Genomic DNA, 21,208 nt, shown 5'->3' with positions numbered 1-21,208 from the left:
TGGCTGGGGTTAAACCATAACAAGCCCATTTTGTGGCTGTGAGAGGAGGAAAAGACAAACAGACATTACTGCAAATCTCAGTTCTGCAGGAATCAAAACTCTGACTGTTAATCCTTTCCCTCTTCCTGAGGGAAGCAATTTATAGGTTGGGTTGAAATCTTTCACCACGCACCAAGAAGAAATAAACAAAATTACCATTAACCATTTGTACAGGAAGAAAGAGGGGGACTCCAAGCTATAGCCGATCTGTTTATTTGTAACATGTTTTTCTCTACTTTGATGATGTTCCTGGAGCTAGTAATAAATCAACAGCATAGGATGTTTGGTAATGAGGAAGTTCTGATGTAAGAGTGGGAACCATCCAAGATGATATTGTGATATGTCTTTCCAGCAGGTTCAGGTATTATTCTGCCACTTGTTAATACATGATCCAGACCAGGGCTCATTACACTCAGCTCGTTTGCACTGTCCTGTCTGTCATGGCTCATTACACTCTGTTACTCAACTCTTGATGGAGGTAAGGTTGTGCTACTCTGCTCTGTTGTACCTCTTTGCCTTACCATCACCTGGCAAATACATGCAATACATAGATGCAATTACACTTTCAGTTGCATTATATGTTATTAGTGGGCAAGGAGATGCTTAAGGGGAGCAAAAGGAAGTGGTACTACAGAAAAATGGGCAGAAAATCTCTGTGGGAGTTGCAAGGGTGTTAGAAGTGTAGAAAATAGGAGTACCTGACTATAGGGTCCTTGTAGGGTGTTTTTAAAATCATCATTTGTAGCATCATTAGATGATCATAAATCAGAGTAATATAGTCTGGAAGAGACCTCTGGAGATCTCTGGTTCAACTCCCACTGAAAGCAGGCCCAAACTGGAGCAGCTGCTCAAGGCCTTGTCCAGTTCAGTTCTGAAAATCTACAAGATATTCAAGAATTTTTCAGGGTCCTTGTTCCAGTGTTTAATATACTGTGAAAAAAACTTTTCTGAATATCTGACTGAAATTTCTCATGTTGCACTCATTGGTTCTCATTCTGTCTTTGTGCACCTGCAAGAATAATCTAGCTCTGCCTTTTATGTACCCCACCAAAAGGTAGCTGAATGTCACAGTAAGTTCCCACGTAAGCCTTCTCTGACTTGTTCCAGTATACTAAAGTCTACCATATACTGGGGAGACCCAAACTAAACCCAGTACTGCAGAAGGGGTTGTGCAAGTGCTGAACACAGGGAAGAATCACCTTCCTTGGCCTGCTACCTATGCTCTTTTTAAGACGGCCAAAAAATGCTTTCTTTACTGAGTCATGTTCACTTGTTCACAGTAACTCCAGGTCTCTTTCTGCAAAGCTGCTTTCCGGCCAATCAGCTCCAAGACTCTTCTGTTCCATGAGGTTATCCTACAAAAGGATCAGGACTTTGGTCTAAACTTCACTGAACTTGGTAGTGTTTCTTTTCATACATTTCTTGGCCTGTCAAGGTCAGCCTCAATAGCAGCCTTGCCCTCCAGTATATCAATTGCTCCTTCTAACTTGGTATCATCCACAAACTAGCTGAGAGTGAACTCTGTCCCACCATCCAGGTTGTTAATAAGATAATGTTGGTCCCCAAAGGATTCCACTAATAACTGTCTGCCAGTTGGACTTTGCAGTATTGATCACCACCTTTTGAACTTGGAGGTCCACTACTTTATATTTCACCTCTCCATTCCATAGCTCACCAGTATTTTATGTGCAGCTTAGCTCTGGGGTAGCAATTGTTATCTTCCTCCCAAAACACTGTTCTTTAGGGCCATGGAGAAGACAACAAATGTAGGCATTCTCTGATTAAAGGAGATGACTTCCAACCTGTCTTTCTTTGCTCATCAGCATGGCAAATTCCCACAGGTCCCAGCAATCCCGAGCACTACCAAAATTGTTGGAGTGCCCCAAGACTGCAGCCACCATCTTCACCCAGGACGTGGTGTCATAGAGCTGTCTGGCTTTGGTAAGGTGAAGAAGAAACCCTACAGTTTCTGATGGTTCTCTATAGATGTGAATATGCAGAGGACCTCCACAAAAGCAGCAGTTGCTACCACTTGAGGGAAGAAGCAAGGGACATGGCTGTGGAACCCATTCCCACACATGCCTTTGCTCCTGTGCTGGAAAGAGAGGGGACACAGGCAAATGATTATTCCCAGAGATGCCACAGAAATGGGCAATGATCAAGGGAAAAAGGCCCTAGTCCCCTTATGGGCACTGCAGAGAAACCCTGGGGGAATATGCATGCTCAGGTCCCAATTACTTCTATGACTGGTGAGACTTTAACACATCAGGATACTAGAGGCTGTAGAAGAACGACAGGTAACCTCCCAGACTATGTCCTAGCAAAATCATGCTGTTAGTCCCATCTCCTAACCACAGAAACTGACCTCAGAAATGTAGGTCTCTTCTACAGGCTGAGGCTCCTTCAGGAGGCACTGGAGGCATTGATCAAAGGATGGGGCACCTGTAAACATCCCAGCTCAGCCCTACCACTTACAAACATGGACTTCAAAGGTGAAACACTGTACACAAATTGAAACCAAAGAAGGGAGTGTGTACACACTTCCCCTGTCCACTCCCCAGATGGGTGCGTTCTCTATCACATAAAAACAACTGTTGTTTCTTGGGGGTATTTCTATCCCTATCCCAAGTGTGAGTAAGGAGAAGACATCCACATGGAGCAAGCACACAAGTTACAAGGGACAAGGTCTCCAAAGATTCAGGCTACAGGATTGATGCCATGATGTAGTTCAAGTGACACACAAATATCACTTCTGCCAAAGGGCAGGAGATAGGAAAATGCCCCACCTTCGTTTCAGAGCCTGTTTGGAAGTATCAGTTCTCCACATCGAGAGCATCCCTGGTTTGGAATGATTTAAACAGAAGGAAGATCTGGGTAGAAAAGCTCTGCTTCTGGTCTCTTGAACAAAAGTCCTCCCCCCTACCCTTAAAAGAAGCACTCATTTTTCTCTCACTTCAGGCTCACCACCGTGAGAGTTTTTAATTAAAAGGAAGGAAAACAATGCTTTGCCTTTCCCCAGCTCTGAGAAGGGGGCCACAACAGTCAGGCTTCCAGCACCCTGTGGAAGAATCTGGACACTCTTCCTGTTAACTGTCAGCAAACACACGCATGCACACTCACACCCTGAGCCTCTCCCCTCCCACTCAGCGGGGGCCACCTCAGGCCACAGCAGGATCCGCCGTTCCCAGCAGTGTTGGTTTTCCCCAAACGGGCCCTTTCGGGCAGGCCGGCCCCACAGCAGCCAGCTGTGACGGGCAGGTGCAGGCGGGCAGCTCGCCTGCTCCCCACGAGGGACGGCGAAACTCTGCCCGCGGGCAGGCCCCCCGCCCCACTGCACCAGGGCGAGCGCTGCCCCCGGGTAGCGAGACCCGGCGCTGCGGCCGCGGCCGCCCCCGACCCGCGGGGCCCCAGGCTGGGACGCGGCGGGTGGACGCGCACCTCGCCCAGATGCTACCGGCTACTGATGGAGCCGCTCTCTAACGAGCCTAGCAACAGGGGCCGCTTGGCTCTCATTGGCTCTTGGAAAGCGCCGCTCTCTAATCAGCCTAGCAACAGGCGCCGCTTGGCTCTCATTGGCTCTTGGAAAGCTTCGGGAGCTCTGACTCATAAATCCTTCAGCGCATGCGCCAGCTGAGAACGCCGTCCGTCTCGCCCCTTTCGGGACACTGGTGCATGCGCATGCGTACAGCGGCGCCTCCCAGTCCCGCCCTTTCGTGGGCAAGGCAACTGCGCCTGCGCAGCATCCACTGACCTGGCGGTGAGTTCGGCGTGCGCCTGCGCTGCCTCGCAGTGCCCCGGAAGCGCTTGCTTGAGCTGCTTCCGGCCACCTCAGCCTGGCCAGCGGGACCATGTCGGGTGCGGCGGGCTCCGGCGCGGGGGCCGCGGGCTCGGTGGGCTCGGTGGTGCGGCGCTTCCTGGCGGAGTACGGCAGCGGCACGCCGAGCCGCCTCAAGGTGCTGGACGCCTACCTTCTCTACGTGCTGCTCACCGGGGCGCTCCAGTTCGGCTACTGCCTCGGCGTCGGCACCTTCCCCTTCAACTCCTTCCTCAGCGGCTTCATCTCCGCCGTCGGCAGCTTCATCCTCGGCGGTCAGTGCCCCGCCACGCCCGCCCCGGCCCCGCGCGGTTTTCCCTGGAATCCCCTTCGCAACCGTAGCAAAGCCTGAGCCTCCCGCAGCGACCGCGGAACTCCCAGCAACGCGCAGAGGCCCCCGGACGTCGGAGAGTTGTCTTAGAAATGCCTAGATGTCTTGTAGTAACCGCAGGATTCCCTTAGCAGCCACAGGCGTTCCCCAGCAGCCCAAGGGAGTCCCCCACTGCAGCCCTCAAACCTACCCCAGCAGCCAGGGAGTCCCCATAGCAACCTCCATCACCGCCTCCCTTGCCCCGTAACACCCGGTTCTGCTCCCAGGAACCCCCAGGCTCCTGCCCCAGCCAGCCCAGCCTGCCCCGCAGCAGGATGCTCGACAGCAGCTGTGAACCTGTGGGGGTCCTGCCCATATGCCCCACAGAGCCCAGCTCTTTATCAGCCCTAGAGTGTCCTTGCTTCCCCCTGGCAGTCAAGGAGCTCTTCCTTTCACTGTCTTGTATTGGTGCCCTTTAGTAACCGTCCCACGGTGAAACCCGAACTCTAGCATTGACAGCTTCAGGGTGTTGCTGTCCCATAAAAGCCCCCAAAACCACCTTGTTCCCGTGCAGACCTTCACAACACACCCAATAGAGGACATAGAAATATCCCCATTTCTATGTTAGTCCCATCCTGTTATAAGCCTGTTCCCCTCTGGACTCACTTGGCCGCACCTGGTAGTGTAGTGCTATGGGAGAGCTGTTTGCGTAAAAGCCCTGTGCAAATCCCCTGCTAGTGTCCTGCTCATAAAGACAGAGTTAACTTTTCTTGTACTACCCTGGTAGAACAGTGACCCAGACAGGGATGGGCTGCCCCAAGAAGACTGTGCTTCCCATCATGACTTCCTTTTGTGATTGCTAATCATTCTTTCTCTGCCATGCAGTTTGCCTCCGGATCCAGATCAACCCCCAGAACAAAGGCGAGTTCCAAGGCATTTCACCGGAGCGGGCATTTGCTGATTTCCTCTTTGCCAACACCATCCTCCATCTTGTTGTCATCAATTTTGTTGGCTGAGCTCTAGAAGAGACTGTGAGGTACTGTTCCGTGGGGTCACAAAAGGGGCAACCACAGCTCACATGACTTCAGTACTTTTGTGGAGTTGGGAGAGAACTAGAAAGATAGCGAATCCAGGAGTCCTAGCTCCCAGCTTTGTCTTGGCCAAGTACAGTTAAGCTGTTGTCCTCTAGGTTGAGACAGGGTTAGGATTTATGGCTTTCTGGTTTCGTGCATGTATTTTTTGGCTTTTATCATTTAAAAGGGAGTTTAACCAGGAGTGTTACAGAAACCTACCCACATTTCTCTCTTATGAGAGAAATACCCCATTCTTTGCAAGAGGGGCTTTGGGAGCTGGAACTCCTGGGCTCTGTTTGTGAGGGTTGTCACTTTGGAGGCCATGGTGTGGCTGGTGTCCAAGTCTGGAGTTTCTCAGCAGATGAGAGGAGGGACTTTGGGACAGAGAAAGTTTGGTTCTGGAAAGTGGAGGACATGCCCTGTTGTTACTGTTGCAAGGGGGCCACAAGATCATCTGAGCTTGTGGGGTATTTCCCTTCGCAGAAACATTGCTCATGTTGCCTTTCTCTTTTTCCAGGTCTTGAATTGCTCTGATGCCAAAGCCTGGCACTGGGAAATGCTGTTCCCCAGCAGACTCTGACCTACTTCCTTGGTGGAGGAAGGGGATGCAGGGCTTAAGATTTTTCCCCATAGGCAGCCCTATGGAGGGTTCTACTGTCCTATAGAGGGGTCTGCTGCCTCATTACAGTTACTGTAATCCTTTCCGTCAATAAAACCCTTTATAGTACTGTGGTCTTTTCCCTCTTGGTGACAAATGCAGAGGTTCTTCTGACACCCAAGTTCCCTCTCAGGCATGACTCCCTGTTTTTACCCCCGTCCCTCCCTTTCTAACTAGCAGGCTTTTTTTCTGTGCTCCAGTTTCAGAAGGAAGCAGGAAACAAGTCGTCATGGAAACACAGTTGTCATCTACCCTTTTCATCTCCCTGTTTCCTGCCCCTTTATCTTATGGAAACTATTGCCAACCTACCCCCAGGCTTCAAAGCTGTGGAAAATTTGGCTTAGGCTGTGGTTAGTGGTCATGAATGGAGGGAAGTGGATGGTGTCCTCCAGCACATCCCCAGGTGTACCCATATTCCTACAGGCCCTTTGATATCCCTCAAAGGCACGTGGGGCACAGCTAGATGTCCCAGCTGGACTTAGAGGCTCACTAAGGCCTGGTAGTGGTACAGGCACCCTACCAGTGTTAGCTCTTCTTCAGTCTGATGTGGTGATAAACCCAAGGATGTTGGAAGGGGCTGCCAAGCTGTGTCTGTGCTTTGGACAGATCTGCACTTGAGCTGTTCTGAGTCCAGGGAGAAGGTCACCCCTCAGACTTAACCTTATTGAAAATCCTTCCCCCTTTAAAGCATTGTGAAATGCTTAAACTCAGTAACTTTGGCCCTTGGCTGTTGCCTCCTCAAGCCCAGGCTAGCTCCCTGCATTGAGGCCAAATGCTTCTTTGTCCTGATGGAAAATTAGAGCCCTGTGGTGATCTGATGGTGGGCACAAGATGAGATATTAACTCCAGCTAGCTGCTCCACACCTTTGGCTGCAGAATTTACCTGGGTTACCTTCAGGCATGAGGCTCCATCCTTGTACTGATCCTCCTTCATGCTTGTCTAGTTTGTTCCGCGGGTGAAACGCTGGATAGGTAACGTGTGTTGAGGCTATGTGACAAAGCAATGCTTGCCTGCTGGTGCTCAAGAGATAAAACATGGGGTATGATAGCTTCAACCTCATCATTAGATTATGGCTCCTGTTTACCATCTTTTAGCATTTCCAGCTGTGCTGCAGCCATTAAAGCCATAAAAGTGTGAAACCTGGGGCTTTTGCCTAACATAGCCTCTGAAGAATGTGGTATGAGGGAGCAGGGTCTTGGCTGTCTCAAAGGATGCTGTCTGGGTCTGTGGTAGGAACAGGGAATTCATGCCAGGTCTAACACCACCCTCTCCTCCAGCCCCAGGCATCAAGCTGGATTTGTTTACAATGGTACCAGCTTTGTACTGAGGGGACTCGGCAGCATGCAGGGATTGTAAATGGGCCACTGAGCTCTTCTTTCCCATAAGAGGGACCCTCTCTGAGCCAGGCCCATGGCGGACAGAGACATGTGCTTTCACAGGAGGAGGAACAGCTCAGGGTCCCCCCCACCTTTGCCACTGCACCTGCTGCTGTGTGCAAGCTGCGAGTGCCTCCCTGTGGGTCTGTGTGACTCGGTCTCCCCACGGTTTGGCTTTAGAGAGAGCTCCAGGCTGGGACCCTCCTGTGGCCAATTCTAAGAATTGCATGGGAGCCTGTGGAAAAGGAAGAACCGTGGGTTTTCTGTGGGGTTTCTTTTTTTTCCTGATTTTTTACCACCTTGCAATGCCTCTAGTTGCCATAAACTCAGCACTATAATTCAAGTCCTATTAGAGCTACTCCCACATCTGACTACGCTTCAACAAGTCTGTAGATAAGCCCTGCTCCTTATAAAGACCGTGCTTGGGTCCCTGTTCACACTGTAGAAGAGGGCAAGAAAAGAGGCTGTTTCGTGTACAGGACCATGTTTAATGAGAGGTGACAAAGGTTGGGCAGGGTGTTTTCTCCAACAGAACCCCTAGAAAAGATGCAAATTCATCTCCTGGCCATAGGTAGGTATTAGGGGGCCAGAGCTGGCATGGGGAGGGGGTGCTAGAGATGGACCATGGCAACATCTCCTTCCCTGCCGATGTGAGAGGACTCTCTGGCCTGTCCCATCTTCCTCCCTTCTCTTTTGGGTCAGAAGTGAAAGGATTTTTCTGCATGGATTCACTGCCTGTATAACAGGCTGCAGAGGCCTATCAACAAATTCAGAAATCTTACACACTTCTAAGATTTCTCCCCACCACACTTTATAATGTATTTTCTATTCTTCTTTCCCCTGCCTACACTATGCATAGCTCAATCTTTCCTGCCATACCCAAAACAAGACCCCCAGACCCAAGAGCAGGCTGCGGTGAGAGGGCAGGAAGGGAGGGTGCCTTAACCTCACTCGACTTTGGCTTGTGGTCTAACGTCTGCTCTCCTTTTCCACACACTTCTCCTCCTCCCTGCCACGTGCCACACCAGCCCTGCTCCCCCTACCCCCTGTTTTGCACGCTACTTTCCAGAGGAAGCGGTTTCTGTGGTAGAGTGTAGAGGAGCATCAAAAGGTGACCCAGATCTCAATTGTGGCGTCATGGAACTGGTGATACGACCTCTTCCTGCCCCACCTGGGCCATGAGACCCCTTCTACATCCTGTCCTACTGTGTTATTTCCTGCCTTTGCTTTGCACTGTGGTTTTTCTTTCTCAAAATAAACAAGAAAGCACAAAGTGGTGATGGGGGGGCACATTGTGGTGGTGGGAGATTGAAAGCCTAATATCTGAAAATATCTTTGAACTAGAACTACAAATTTAGTGTTTTGCAGATCACATGCTAAGAGTCACTTTAGTCAAAACATTTGACTTTATCTGTACACTCATTCCCCCCACTCAGCAAATCTTATCACTGGGGTTGTTTAACATGGAAGAGAAAAGACTGAGATGTGGAAACAGAGGGAGCACACTGTCCTTCCTCCTTGACCATACAGCTAGGAGTGGGTTTGAAGTGCAACACAAAAAATTTAAGATGGGTATTAGTTTTAAAAAGTGATGCTAAAGGTAAATGAGCATGGAAACTTTTCCTCCACCTTCCTGAAGGTTTCTGGAATGAGGTTAATCAGTTGGAAATCATGGGAAATGCCACGAGTTGCTTTGTAATTCAAATATGGTTTAGGCAGCTTCATCAAGCTGTTTCCCTGTCAAGTGGTAGACTTCATTATGAATGAAATGTAAGCTTCAAGAGCTGCCTGGAATCTAGCATTTAAAGATCCATGGGCTTTCTATAGCTGGAGAGAAATGAGAGTGACTCTTGTGCCAAGGGAGAGACAAGAGAATGAGTCACTGGACATCTGTACTATAAAATAATCAGGATAATACACCCAGCAAGTTTGAAGTTGTTCCTTGGCAGCAGGGGTCAGTAACTCTCTGTCAGCCTGTGACAGGCCACCTGCTAAATGGTCAGGTGGCAGCACTGTGGCAGAAGACCAGGGAGACTGTTGTGTTGCTGCTTAGCACTGCAGAGCCAGATCCTGTGGCAGGGAAGCTGGCATGGTCTTCACACGGGGACCCTGTCCCACATGAAGCACCAGAGTGCAGGAGGTAGAAATAAACGGACGCCTGTAAAGTTGAAAGCAGACGACAGACGACCCTTTATTGCTAAAACACACACATATTTATAATCACATATTCTGCAAAGTCATTGTACACGCGCACAATCATAAAATATGATTGGTTATACCATCTCTGTACACACGCATAAACATAAGGCATAATTGGTTATACCAACTAAAACATGTGAAACTTGTCTAAGTCTAATTGGTCAAGATAAACTGCCGAAATGAGGTTCTTTGTGCCAAGTTCGCTTTATCATGGAATGCGTACTTGTGTTCTTCTAACTGGCTTTATTATCATCTTGTGTTCAAGGTCTTCTAAAGGTGTCTGGAATGCTCTTGTGACCATTAGCAAATATGTTCCTACACCAGGGCTTTTGGCTAAAAGCGTTTCAAGCATGAGCCTTTCCAAAATCAGAGTTCTTTGCAATGGCTGTGAATCCAGCAGGGTGGGACATACCCTGCGAGGGGGAATCACCCCCACCAGTCTGGTGAGGCTTTCCCTGCCACTCAGTTTAGGCAGTGGTGCGAGGTTCAAGCTTTTAAGGGAGGTTGTGTTTCTTTCAGAGCACCCTTCTCATTTCTCACTCCAGAGGAATCTCTGCTGCTTCTTCTGAAGACAGAGAAATCAGCGTCACAAAAGGAGAAAATTTCATTTCCAGTCTTGCCAGTGACAGACTGAACCTGGAGACATAGGCTGGTCAGTTGGTGTCATTAATGCAAAGTAGGTACCTTGTTCTCCAGTGACGCTTGGGAGTGGGGGACACTGAGAGGCAGGACACTTCAGGCTCCTCTGTTCCCTATAGCAGTAGACATCTGCCTTCAACAGCCTGGACTGCTTACTAGTCCTCTCACTGTGGGCAAGCCATATTTTACTGTTGTCTTCACATAGCAGAGTCTACTCTTGGAGGAGAGGTGCTCTCCTCCATTTCCCTCCCTCCGAGCCAGCCATGCTGTTCTCACCCAGACACAGCAAGGATGTCCCAGAAAGGGACTTTGTAGCTATTCCCCACCCCGCAGTGGATCCAGCCAGTTATTGCAAACAGTGCCTGGTGGCCAAGTCAGGCTGAAGAGGATAGTCGGGACTCCCCTTCCCTCCTTCACCCCAAAAGCCAGGCTCATTTCTAAAGCTCATCTGAAGTGTAAAACAAGGTCCTCAAACTACACATTAAAAGACAAACAAGTTTCTTACTTTTTTTATAAGAATTTTTTAATAGCAGCCAAAGGCCTAAAGAAATGCCAAGACATCAGTGTGGTTGCCAGTACAATTCAAGAATTAGCAGCATGCGAATTTCACATGCATGCACTGTTTCCAAGGAGTGCACACATGGACAGGTAAATATGTCAGTATAGTTTTATGCAAAGATTACAAAAAGAAATTGGGAAATCTAAGGTTGTTAGAACTAAACAAAAAGAACAAAAGTAGTTTGTATTTTTACTAAATGCAAAGCCAAATCTTAAGCTGGTTTAAATTCAGAAAATGTTACGGCCAGATAGACTTTAAAAAATACTAAAAAAACATTCTTTTGTTCTGTGATAATGAAGTGAGAATTTCACTGAATTCAGGAATTCTGGGAGACCTAGCAGTGTATCTTTTAGGGGAAAAAAAAAGATACCTTGCTCTGATCTAGCAAGAGATAGCAGGACATGGTGCATAGCACCCTGAATAAGTCTCCCTTTGCTTTTCAGAGTGAGTGTTTCATTTGCAGCTGAAATGGTGTCTGTGGGGGTGCACTCTAAGGAGTGCATACCTGAAAGCTACCAAAATACGAAAAATTAACATTCAAGTGATATTTAGCTTGAAGTTTTCAAGAAAGAACACTGCCCCAAGCAGAAATTGTGTGTCATTTTAATGCAAATAATAGTGATGTTTGGCAGTTTATAGTTACAGCAAACTATGCTTCATGCAAAAAGAAGCATTGTCATGCTAAATGAATCAGGCATCTGGAGCAGCAAAATTTTAAGCTTGTTTTTAAGTAGCTTTATAACAATGCAAATAAAGCAATTTAGACTATAATGGCTGGTGTGATATCCAGAAACGGCAAGTGATATCCCTTGCAACAGGAATGCCTGTGTTCCCTCTTGCACACGATGCTCTGGTAAAGATTCCTCAGCAGATTTTTTGGTAATTCAGGACTGCACTATCTAATTACTTGCATTCCTGTAACAAAAATAAAGGTATGTTAAATCATTATTTGGGATACAGTCACAGCTACACTATTATAGACCTGAAGTGTCTAGGCAATAGAAAGAGGAGAAAGAGATACTGAGCCAAAACTAATATATTAGGTCTGAGGTCTTAAAGTCAATAAACATCAAACTTTCGCAGCTGGAGACTGGTCATGGGATGAATCTGATGGATGAATGCAGATAAGGGAAGGGGTGGATGTAGAAATAGAAGGGAGAGATGTCTAGAAAGAAGAAAAAAGTTAAATTTGCGTGTGGATAAGGAAAACTAAATAGAAATGAGGGGTGATCAAAAACAGTGATATGGCCAAAGGAGTGGAGGGATTTTACCGTTGATAGACAAAAGGTGCATGGATAGACTGCATAAACAGTTATTACAGAGAGAAGAAACATTCATAGCTAATGAACTGATCCAGAAGTTTTCTGTCAGAGGCTTTACTACCCCCCATGCATACTCACTTTTTTTTCCACATAAGCATCGTCATCAGCACATTAAAAATTATTGCTTTCATTAAAATTACTTTCAGGCCCAGATGTGATAAAGACAGCATGTTCAGGTTTTCATCTGTAAAAGTAACAGAGAATGAAAGTCACAAAAGCAGTGAGACATCCTCGCTTCCAGACAGACTTAAAAGCACTTCTTAATGAAGCTGTTCCACTTTGTGTGATTGAGTCAGCTTGTAGGATAGCTAACAAGACAGTGAGCAGGACTGTCTCACTGAGAGACTTTCATTTCTTCCAGTTAGTGTTTCAAGGGCCAGGTTTTCATTCAATAACCACTTAAGTATCCAATATGCAAGTCTGCCAGCCATCTAGCTGTTTTAAATACAGTGTATTATGAACCCAGGGTGCTGGAGGTGTCCCTCTTCCCTCTACCTAATTTTTTTTAAGATGGCCAGAGGAAAAACCAAGTTAAATTTTATTCAAAGAACACAAAGTCTACTTGGATCTTCTATTAATCTTAAGTTACAAAGCCTTTTTCATTTGAAAATACATTGTTCTATATTGGGGAAGCAGGGAGCTGTTATCAAAAAGTCATTTTATGTTTATCTTTGAAAACCTCTCTCTGAAATGACTGATCAAATCACCCAAGTTTACCCGTGAGTATTTTTCTGAAGTGGTGTTTTGGAAACATTTGGCTAATTGGTTTATTTTCAGCAAGGCTGCATGTTTACAAAAGTACAGCTGTTTTGCAAACAGGGCAAGTGCAAAGACAGGCTCAGCTCCTTTGAACTAGCAGGAACAGCAACTGCTTGGGCTCCAGCACTGGCTAATATACTCCCACAGCCATGAGCTAAAGCAAAGCATGCTCAGATGCACCATATCTTTAGGGCAAGCCTGCTTCTGAGCACACACTGCAGAAACCACCCGCTTATCTTTTGGTTCATTAGGTGTTTGTGCACCCCCAAAAAACCCAACTCTTTTGAAGTCTGAAATGCAGACAAACATCCAGTAAGGCTGACTCATATCAGTACCTTAAATCATTATGTGAGGGGGAGTAGTTGTTTGGCTAGTCCTAGCAAGAACATGTAGGCACTGCCTACACTGGTCACATAAAATTACCAGCTCATATCTGGAAGACTACATTAACCCAATGATTTCCAGCCTTGATGTTTAAAGCCTGTGGGGCCCTTTTGGAAATTTCCAGTCTGAACTTTTTGCTCCAACAGGAATTCTGCAAACAAGGAACATTAGCAAAAACTTGGGAAGACATTTCCTTTAATCAGGCCAAGCTTTACTCCTCAAACGCTGTGTACATACCTGTCCTGAAGTTTAGAGACACCTCTGTAACACAGACAGTGCTGGCACCTGCAGATAGTAACAATAAATTTAATTAATAACAGAAATGTATTTCTTAGCTCTACTTAGAAGGGCTGGATTAGAGTTTCTGGCCAGTAAACCCCCATTTCTGCTGTTTTCAGGGCAGCATAACATCTAATCTAATTAAACTTCAGAGTCTCATCAGACAAATGAATTTCAAGCTTTATATCCCCCACAGTGTGATTTTAAGAGCTCTGCTGTGACTGTACCAGCCTACTGACCCTTAATCTTGTTTCCACCGAGGAAGAAGGCAAAAGAAAACAGAGGCAACAAGGCAACACTCCTCTGGAGTGTGGGACCATAATTCAGCATTGCTTGCAGGGTTGGGAGATGTGAACAAGTTCTGCTCATGCTAATAGTACAGAGACCAGACTACCTCTAGCCCTGTACACACATCCAAAAATGCCATTACCACTTTCAGGATCCTCGCCCTTCAGTTCTCCAACGCCCTCATGATTTGCACCACACTCCATTTCATCTTTCTTGGCCCAGTAGGTTGACAGGTAGCTCACTTCCTGATTGTTCTCGGGTGTTGCCACGTCCACGAGGGCAGTTGTCTGCTTATCAGCCTTACTCTTAAGCTTTTCAGGGGAGTAATCTGTGATAAGGCACATTTCCAAATCCTCATCATCTTTAGAGATCAGCCTGTAGACTGAAGGAGATGGAGTAACATCTGAAAATGGAGAGGAGACGAGACATTAGATGAGAGTACACAGTCATAGTTCCTTCAGTCTTAACACACAGACATTAGGTATGGAGGTTTTTCCATTATTCCAGTGGGAAGTTGTGCTAGGACACCTTTAGAGAACCAAGGCATCCACAGCAGATGATGCAGGAGCTACATGAGACTTATTTTTTTATGGGAGCCACAGAGAGTGGTCAGGCAGGATCCCTAGAGCATCTCAAATGATACTGATGGGGGCATCCACACCCTAGATGTCCATATCTAACCTGGTCATTCCTTTCTGTAACAACTCATTCAACTCTAGTCTGCAGCCTGGGCTTCCTTTTGGATCTCGGACTGGATGCATTCAGGAATGTGTATAACAGGCAGAGAGCACTCTTTTCTTGCTTCACTGCCACAGATGTAATGTGTCTGGAGAGAACTGAGCAGCCCAGGCGCATTCTGCCTTTTCTGCAAATGTGTAGCCAAATCCACGACTGACATTCAAACTCCCACTTCCTCCACCTGTCCTGAGGGACAGTGGATAAACTACTAAGTCTTAAGGGTGTCCCTATTTACCACCAGTCTACGTAATTTTGTTCCTACAGGAGAAAGCTAGGAAAGCCACTGCAAAGTAGGAACACATGGTTGCATTTAGGGAAAGAAAGATGAAACAAATGAATGTTTTGCTATGTTCCACCACCTGACAGTGCAGTGCAAGATTTTTTTACTAAATTTTACCCTGCAGAAGAGGGGTTTGGGGAACTAAAGGCTGCAGATATAAGACAGCTTGGGTTTATTCTGTTTTCTTGGTTCAAATTCTTTTAGCATGTCAGTTAGACTAGGATTTTCCACACATATCAAAACACTACCTGTGGTTAAACCCTTCTTTGCACATTTAGCTTTGTAAACTTGTACTCTAAGCATACATCTCACCTTGTCCAGCTCTTGAAGTCTGATACTTTGAGAAGGTGCTTTCCTAAATCTTTGTTCACACATAATAATAAAATGTTATGGGCATTGCAGTACTCTAATGATGAACAAATGAAATATCACTAAAGACATACTGTAGCCAAGATGCAGATTTGGGGCTCTCAGGAACCCTGTGGCTGCATTTTCCATTGGACTTCACAATCACATGTTTGAACTGGAGCTTCAGTTCACATTTATAAACTCATGAAGTTTTATCATACAGGGTTGGGAGTTTAGATTAATAATTGCTTCATCCCTGTTCACACACCACACTGATAAATATTGTAGAAACACTACAGGCAGCTTAGTTCCCACATGAATAAGTTTTAATTTTTTCCCATGGGGGAAGTTTGGACTAAATCTTGGCTTTTACAAACTGTCTCAAAATCTTATGCAAGTGCAGACCCTGGTTCTATCACTGAGATAAGTGCTTTTCACCTGTTCAGTTGCCATTTGTCAGCCCCTTAGAGAAACAGCCACACTTCTTTATTAGTATGATCTCAGAAGAAAACTAGTCCACAATGCCTAATGAGTCATTCTCTGGCCCTTCTCCTGAATTGCAGTTCAACTATCCCAGCTTTGCCCTGGCTTTGAAAAACCTGATGAGAGTGTTTCTTTCCCAAATACGCAGAATATGGTTTAATGTATGTTCTGACTCCTTCAACACCACTTCCCACCTCCCATACTCCCAGTTTTGCTTTAGAAACAGATTTCAGTGATCATTTGTTAGGGAGAGGAAGACAGGAGCAGATAATAGGCCTGATGGTAGATCCCTCTATAAAATACAGATGAACTAGGGTACTTCATTGTTATGGAGTACATGGATACGAAAGAGAAGAGGGGGAATTGATTGAGCTGTTCTGCTTCTCTTTCATGAGTACTATGCTTTCTGAAAAGCTACATATCCACCTCTTTCTAAATTAGGGTGTTTTTCTCCCTTTCAATCTGTGCAATGCTTTTAACATGAGCAGATAAAAAAATAAGGTCTGTTTTTTGCAGGCAGTTTCAGCAGCACCTGTTTTGCAAAATAATCATTTCTCATTCTTGCTCAGAGTGGCTGCTGGCTTCATTCTGGTGCTAGAGTATTTTTCCGATCAGTTCCTTTGCATATTTGCACACTGTTATGAAAGTTTGCAGATAGCAGTCTTGGTAAATGTCAGCTATTATAACCACAGCACTGTGACTTATGTTTCCTGTTATTCTGTCTTAATGAGTTGACGGATGTGTTGGAGATGCTGTATTGATATTTATCACATGTATTTGCAGGAAAGATTAAGAAGTAAATTATGATACTCTGAGCTGTCCACCCTGCCTAATTTCATCTTTACTGAAGGATGTCTTCCAGGTGGAAGAGCCGTAGCTGTTGGAATGCTATGCCTGACCAGTCTACAGAGGAAGCCAACTCCAGAGGCTGATTCAGGGAGGGAGCAGTAGAAGCCTGTTTCAACATCAGACTGAGACCTATGCCTTTTTTTCCAAACAAGCTGCAGTAGAAATCCTGAACTGGTTTAACACACAGCTTGTATTATACAGAGATTTATCTCATTCTCCACTCCCTGCAAAGCAAACTCTTTGAATCTCCCGTCAGACTGGAGCTGGTGTGGTAGAGGTCTTTGATCCTCTTACCATTCCTCAGCCTGAGTGTTGTAATTTAAGCCCAGCCAGCAATTAGGCACTACACAGCTGCTCGCTCACTTTTCCCCCCCTCCCTGCAGTGGGATGGGGAGAAGAATTGGAAAAAAGTAAAACTCATGGGGTGAGATAAGAACAATTTAATAACTAAAGTAAAATAAAATGTAATACTAATACTAATAATAATTGTAATGAAAAGGAATATATTTTTTTAACAAAAAAAGAAAAAAATAGAAAAACCAAGTGATCCACAATGCAATTGCTCCCCACTCGCTGACCAGTGCCCGAGCAGCGATCCACCCCTCCTGGCCAACTCCCCCCAGTTTATATACTGAGCATGTTGTTCTATGGTATGGAATATCCCTTTGGCTACTTCGGGTCACCTGTCCTGGCTATGCTCCCTCTCAGCTTCTTGTGCAGCTCCTTGCTGGCAGAGCATGGGAAACTGAAAAATCCTTAACTTAGGATAAGTGCTACTTAGCAACAACTAAAATATCAGTGTGTTATCAACATTGTCACATAAATCCAAAACACACTGTACCAGTTACTAAGAAGAAAATTAACTCTATCCCAGCTGAAATCAAGACACTGAGACATGATATTCCACAGCTCAAGTCAACCCGGAGCTATTGCCCAACTCAGAGGAAATATATACCCCCTTACACATACAGGCTAATATTGACCCCAGAGGAGCAACTCCAGTTACAAGCACTTTAGTGATGTTTGCTGGCTGTCCTCCAATGGAGGTTCGAAAAGGTCTATGAGAGGTCCTTTGTGAAATCTGCCAGTGCTGCATGGGTACTAGGATGTCTACAGCAAGACTAGATGTCCACATTTAGTACCTCAACCCTTCTCCAGACTTCCAGTGCTCATGTCTGGAGGCACTCAAATAAAAGAAGCCAGGTCCTAGTCCAGCATCAGCCAAGTCATCCAAAGTACAAAGACTCTATACAGAGATTCAGTATTTGCAAATGTGAATATGCTGCATCACTTATAGGGTTCAGGCATAATTCTGGTCCCCATCCCAAAAATGTGTTTGTCATTGCCTCTATAATTACACTTGGGGAAGTCAAACTGCCAAAACCATCCAAGACCTTTCTCACAAACCTTTGAAGGGGAAGATTTCTAGCCAAACCAAAACTAAAGCCAAAAATTAATAGAGAAAGATACCTAGTATGTGAGGAGAAATCAAGCATTCAATGGACTAAATTGTTTTCTAGTACCAAAACAGGATAAATACTGGGCTTATAGCATGTGTTCACATTAAGAAAAAGTTGAGATGAAGTTTTCTTAAATTTCATATTGGGAGGCAATACCCTATTTGTGTTCATGTGTAGATTTACTCATGCATCACCTAAACTGTGGGAGAGATCTACTATGATCTCCTCTACTGCTCCTTTCAACAATGTTAATGAAAGATTTTGGGGGGTCAGAGGGAGCAATTCTGCTTATCTAATCCACTCTTTAAAGCTCACAAGTGAATGACATGGCTTAACCCATTTGTGTAACAATTATCTGGAAACAAAAAGACTTGAAGTGGCTGCTCATGAACCTCCAGAGAACGTCTGTCATTTTCACAAAATACATTTGCATGCTTTTTCTTCCAAAATCAGAGAGGGTTTTAATTGCCAGAACAAGTTTTCAAATTTATATGCCAGAGATTTAGTTTCTAGAAAAAAATTCATAGAGTCATAGAATGGTTTGGGTTGGAAAGGACCCTTAAAGGTCATCTAGTCCAACCCTCAATTCAAATAATTTCAACTCAAAAAAAAAGAAACTTCCTGAATTAGAGGTTAACGATTCCTGTAGTGCCAGGCAAAAAAATCACATTTGTGAAATGAGTAAGAAAAAAAACCTTTCAAATGAATCAACCTAAAATCTCTTTCTAAAAACAGGTGGGAGATCATTTTTATGTTGATGTCAAAAAGTCAGAAGAACTTTTGTTCTTACACTTGTGGAATTGCCTCAGATGTAAATGTCTATTTCACACCAAAATGATATCCTGCTGTTAATATGGAACAGAAAGCTCAAACTTACTTGGGGTAATAAGAAGTTGGGTCCCAGTTCCAAATGTGAGTTTCACATATCCGTGATTGGCACACTGGTATCAACCTCTACAGAAATGTAGACAGGTTTTCCCAATGCATACTGACAATCAGGTCAACAGACATTCCAGAGCAGGGAATAACTTAAGGGAGCAGTGATGAAACACACTGATTTAAGTCACCATCAAAGTACCAAAGAAATCTACTAGAAAATTATCAGGATCAGAAACAGGGAGATCAAATAAAAAAACATTCATTCGTTCACTGGTTACAATTGTCTGTTACACTTTTTGGGGCAATACTAGGAAAAATCTGTTTTTCCATCTGTAACATCACCTAAAATATCTGTTCACTGTGACATGTAGTTAGGGCCACTGCCTTTCAGTCCAAGTTTTCTCCTGAATATTTCACCATTTACTACCCACCTGGCTTGATCACCAGCAAGGTTCCTTTTCCTAATGTCAGCTTGTATACTCCTCCACTCCCATAATTCACACAACCCAGGAAACCTTTGCAAGAACCCCTTTGACCTTGGTTACAGTTACCTCCTTACATGTTTCAGTGGCACACTGTGACCCTGTCTAGATCTTAGAGCTTCGCAGGTAGTTCCAAAGGCAATCTAAGTCTTCTAATTCTACTACTTCAGGATTCATATACTCTCACTTAGGTACGCAGTAGCAGGAGTAAGCGTTAAGTATGGCCTTATAGCTGCGACAGCTAGGCAAATCTCAATTCAAGTCCCACTCACGAACAGAATGCACTTGCAATATTTGTGGATAATACAGTATCTATACATCAGACAAACCAGTCCAGACAAGGCAGTCCAACTCCCATTGCAACACTAATATTAAAAATGTTATAAGTATACTGTTTCTTGGTGGGATTCTGCTACAAGCAAAGACTAGCTAAAATGGTGATAATCATCATAAGTGGATATTTTCTAAATCATAGAATCATAGAATGGTTTGGGTTGGAAGGGACCTTTAAAGGTCATGTAGTCCAACCCCCTTGTAATGAGTAGGGACATCCTCACCTAGATAAAGGTTGCTCAGAGCCCCATCCAACCTGACCTTGAATGTTTCCAGGGATGGGACATCTATGACCTCTCCGGGCAACCTCTTCCAGTGTTTCACCGCCCTCATCATAAAACAATTCTGCCTTGTATCTACTCTGAATCTATCCTCTTTCAGTTTAAAAACATTACCCCTTGTCCTATTGCTACAGACCCTACTAAAAAAATCTGTCCCGATCTTTCTTATAAGCCCCTTTTAAGTACTGAAAGGCCTCAACAAGGTGTCCCCAGAGCCTTCTCCAGGTGAAACAACCCCAACTCTCTCAGCTTTTCCTCATAGGAGATGGTGTTCCATCCTTCCGATCATTTTGTGGCCCTCCTCTGGACTGACTCCAACAGGTCCATGTCTTTCCTGTACTGAGAACTCCAGAGCTGGATGCAGTACTCCAGGTGGGTCTCACCAGAGCAGAGCAGAGAGGCAGAATCACCTCCCTCGACCTGCTGGCCATGCTTCTTTTTATGCAGCCCAGGATACGGTTGTCTTTCTGGGCTGTGAGTCCACATTGCCGGCTCATGTCCAGCCATATCAATATTATAGCCATCCTTTTATTTCGATGCATTTTCATCTGACTGATATCATCCCTGACTGCCTGAGGCCAATGGAAGTGGCATGGATTTACCATTAGGAGAGAACAAATCCACATGACTTACTTAACAGAAGAGGAAAAAGAGGCTTTGTCTTAGCTTATCACAGGAATGCAATTGATGGAAGAGCACTGAAAGCACATGCCTGCCTGCAGCTGCCTCAAGGAAGACTGCTTGGATAGCAGCTGTGGAATAAATTCCACCGGTTAAGGTGAGACCTCAGACTACTATGCATTTGACAGCTGCCATTTCCCGGATCTTGGTGTGTATTCACAACAATCTGGCAAATTAGGCAAAAAATCAGCATAAATGTACCTGGCAAAACCAGAAGTCTCATCCCAGATCCAAATGTGAGTTTGTAACTATATCCATAGTCACACAATAGCACAGGCCTCTACAATATCCAGAGTGCTATTGAATGGAACCTTCAACAATTAAATACTCCACAAAGGGAAATCTTATTTATCTCTATGATTAGACAGATCCATATATCTAGGACTTTTTTCTGACTTACTTTCTCTTCATGTGGTGTTTTGCATCTTTCAAACTCCCAAACACCTGTTCCTTAATATTCCCCTCCATCATATTTATCCCATTGCTTCCAGAAACCCACCTGCCTCACAAATTCTATTCTTCATTTCATTCCTCATTTATTTAGTCTGCAGTGAGATTCCTGTCTTAAAAATTAGTTTCTTTACTGTTACTTCACAGCTCACCTAGTGATCGATGGTGTAGTACAGACTCCATCATCCCATTCTCTTGGATTTGCCATCTGAATTAGTCAAGGAGTGATTCAAGAACAAATTTG

General features: G+C 45.0%; 1 protein-coding gene and 1 gene segment (V, D, J or C); one reads left to right on the top strand and one right to left on the bottom strand.

The window, feature by feature from the left end:
• Nucleotides 1-3,852: 3,852 nt before the first annotated feature.
• Nucleotides 3,853-16,497, top strand: DAD1 (defender against cell death 1). Of its 2 annotated transcripts, none has more exons than XM_010572561.1 (3): nucleotides 3,853-4,128; nucleotides 5,049-5,199; nucleotides 16,412-16,497. In XM_010572561.1, the coding sequence occupies exons 1-2, from the start codon at nucleotides 3,888-3,890 to the stop codon at nucleotides 5,177-5,179; spliced, it is 372 nt and encodes a 123-aa protein (XP_010570863.1). In that variant the 5' UTR covers nucleotides 3,853-3,887; the 3' UTR covers nucleotides 5,180-5,199; nucleotides 16,412-16,497. The 2 variants fall into 2 exon arrangements, with proteins under 2 accessions (XP_010570863.1, XP_010570862.1); XM_010572560.1 differs by lacking the exon at nucleotides 16,412-16,497 and adding an exon at nucleotides 5,754-5,905.
• Nucleotides 11,106-21,208, bottom strand: part of LOC104834897 — a 12,416-nt gene continuing 2,313 nt past the window's right edge. Inside the window, 4 exon segments of the C gene segment in view lie at nucleotides 11,106-11,583; nucleotides 12,069-12,174; nucleotides 13,371-13,418; nucleotides 13,843-14,103. Coding sequence covers nucleotides 11,568-11,583; nucleotides 12,069-12,174; nucleotides 13,371-13,418; nucleotides 13,843-14,103 — 431 coding nt within the window.

The sequence above is a fragment of the Haliaeetus leucocephalus genome, unplaced genomic scaffold, assembly GCF_000737465.1.
Source record: "Haliaeetus leucocephalus isolate CR32 unplaced genomic scaffold, Haliaeetus_leucocephalus-4.0 Scaffold344, whole genome shotgun sequence".
NCBI classification, from domain to species: domain Eukaryota; kingdom Metazoa; phylum Chordata; class Aves; order Accipitriformes; family Accipitridae; genus Haliaeetus; species Haliaeetus leucocephalus.
Note: the sequence above shows the minus strand (reverse complement) of the source record. Positions and strands in the feature narration are given on the sequence as shown.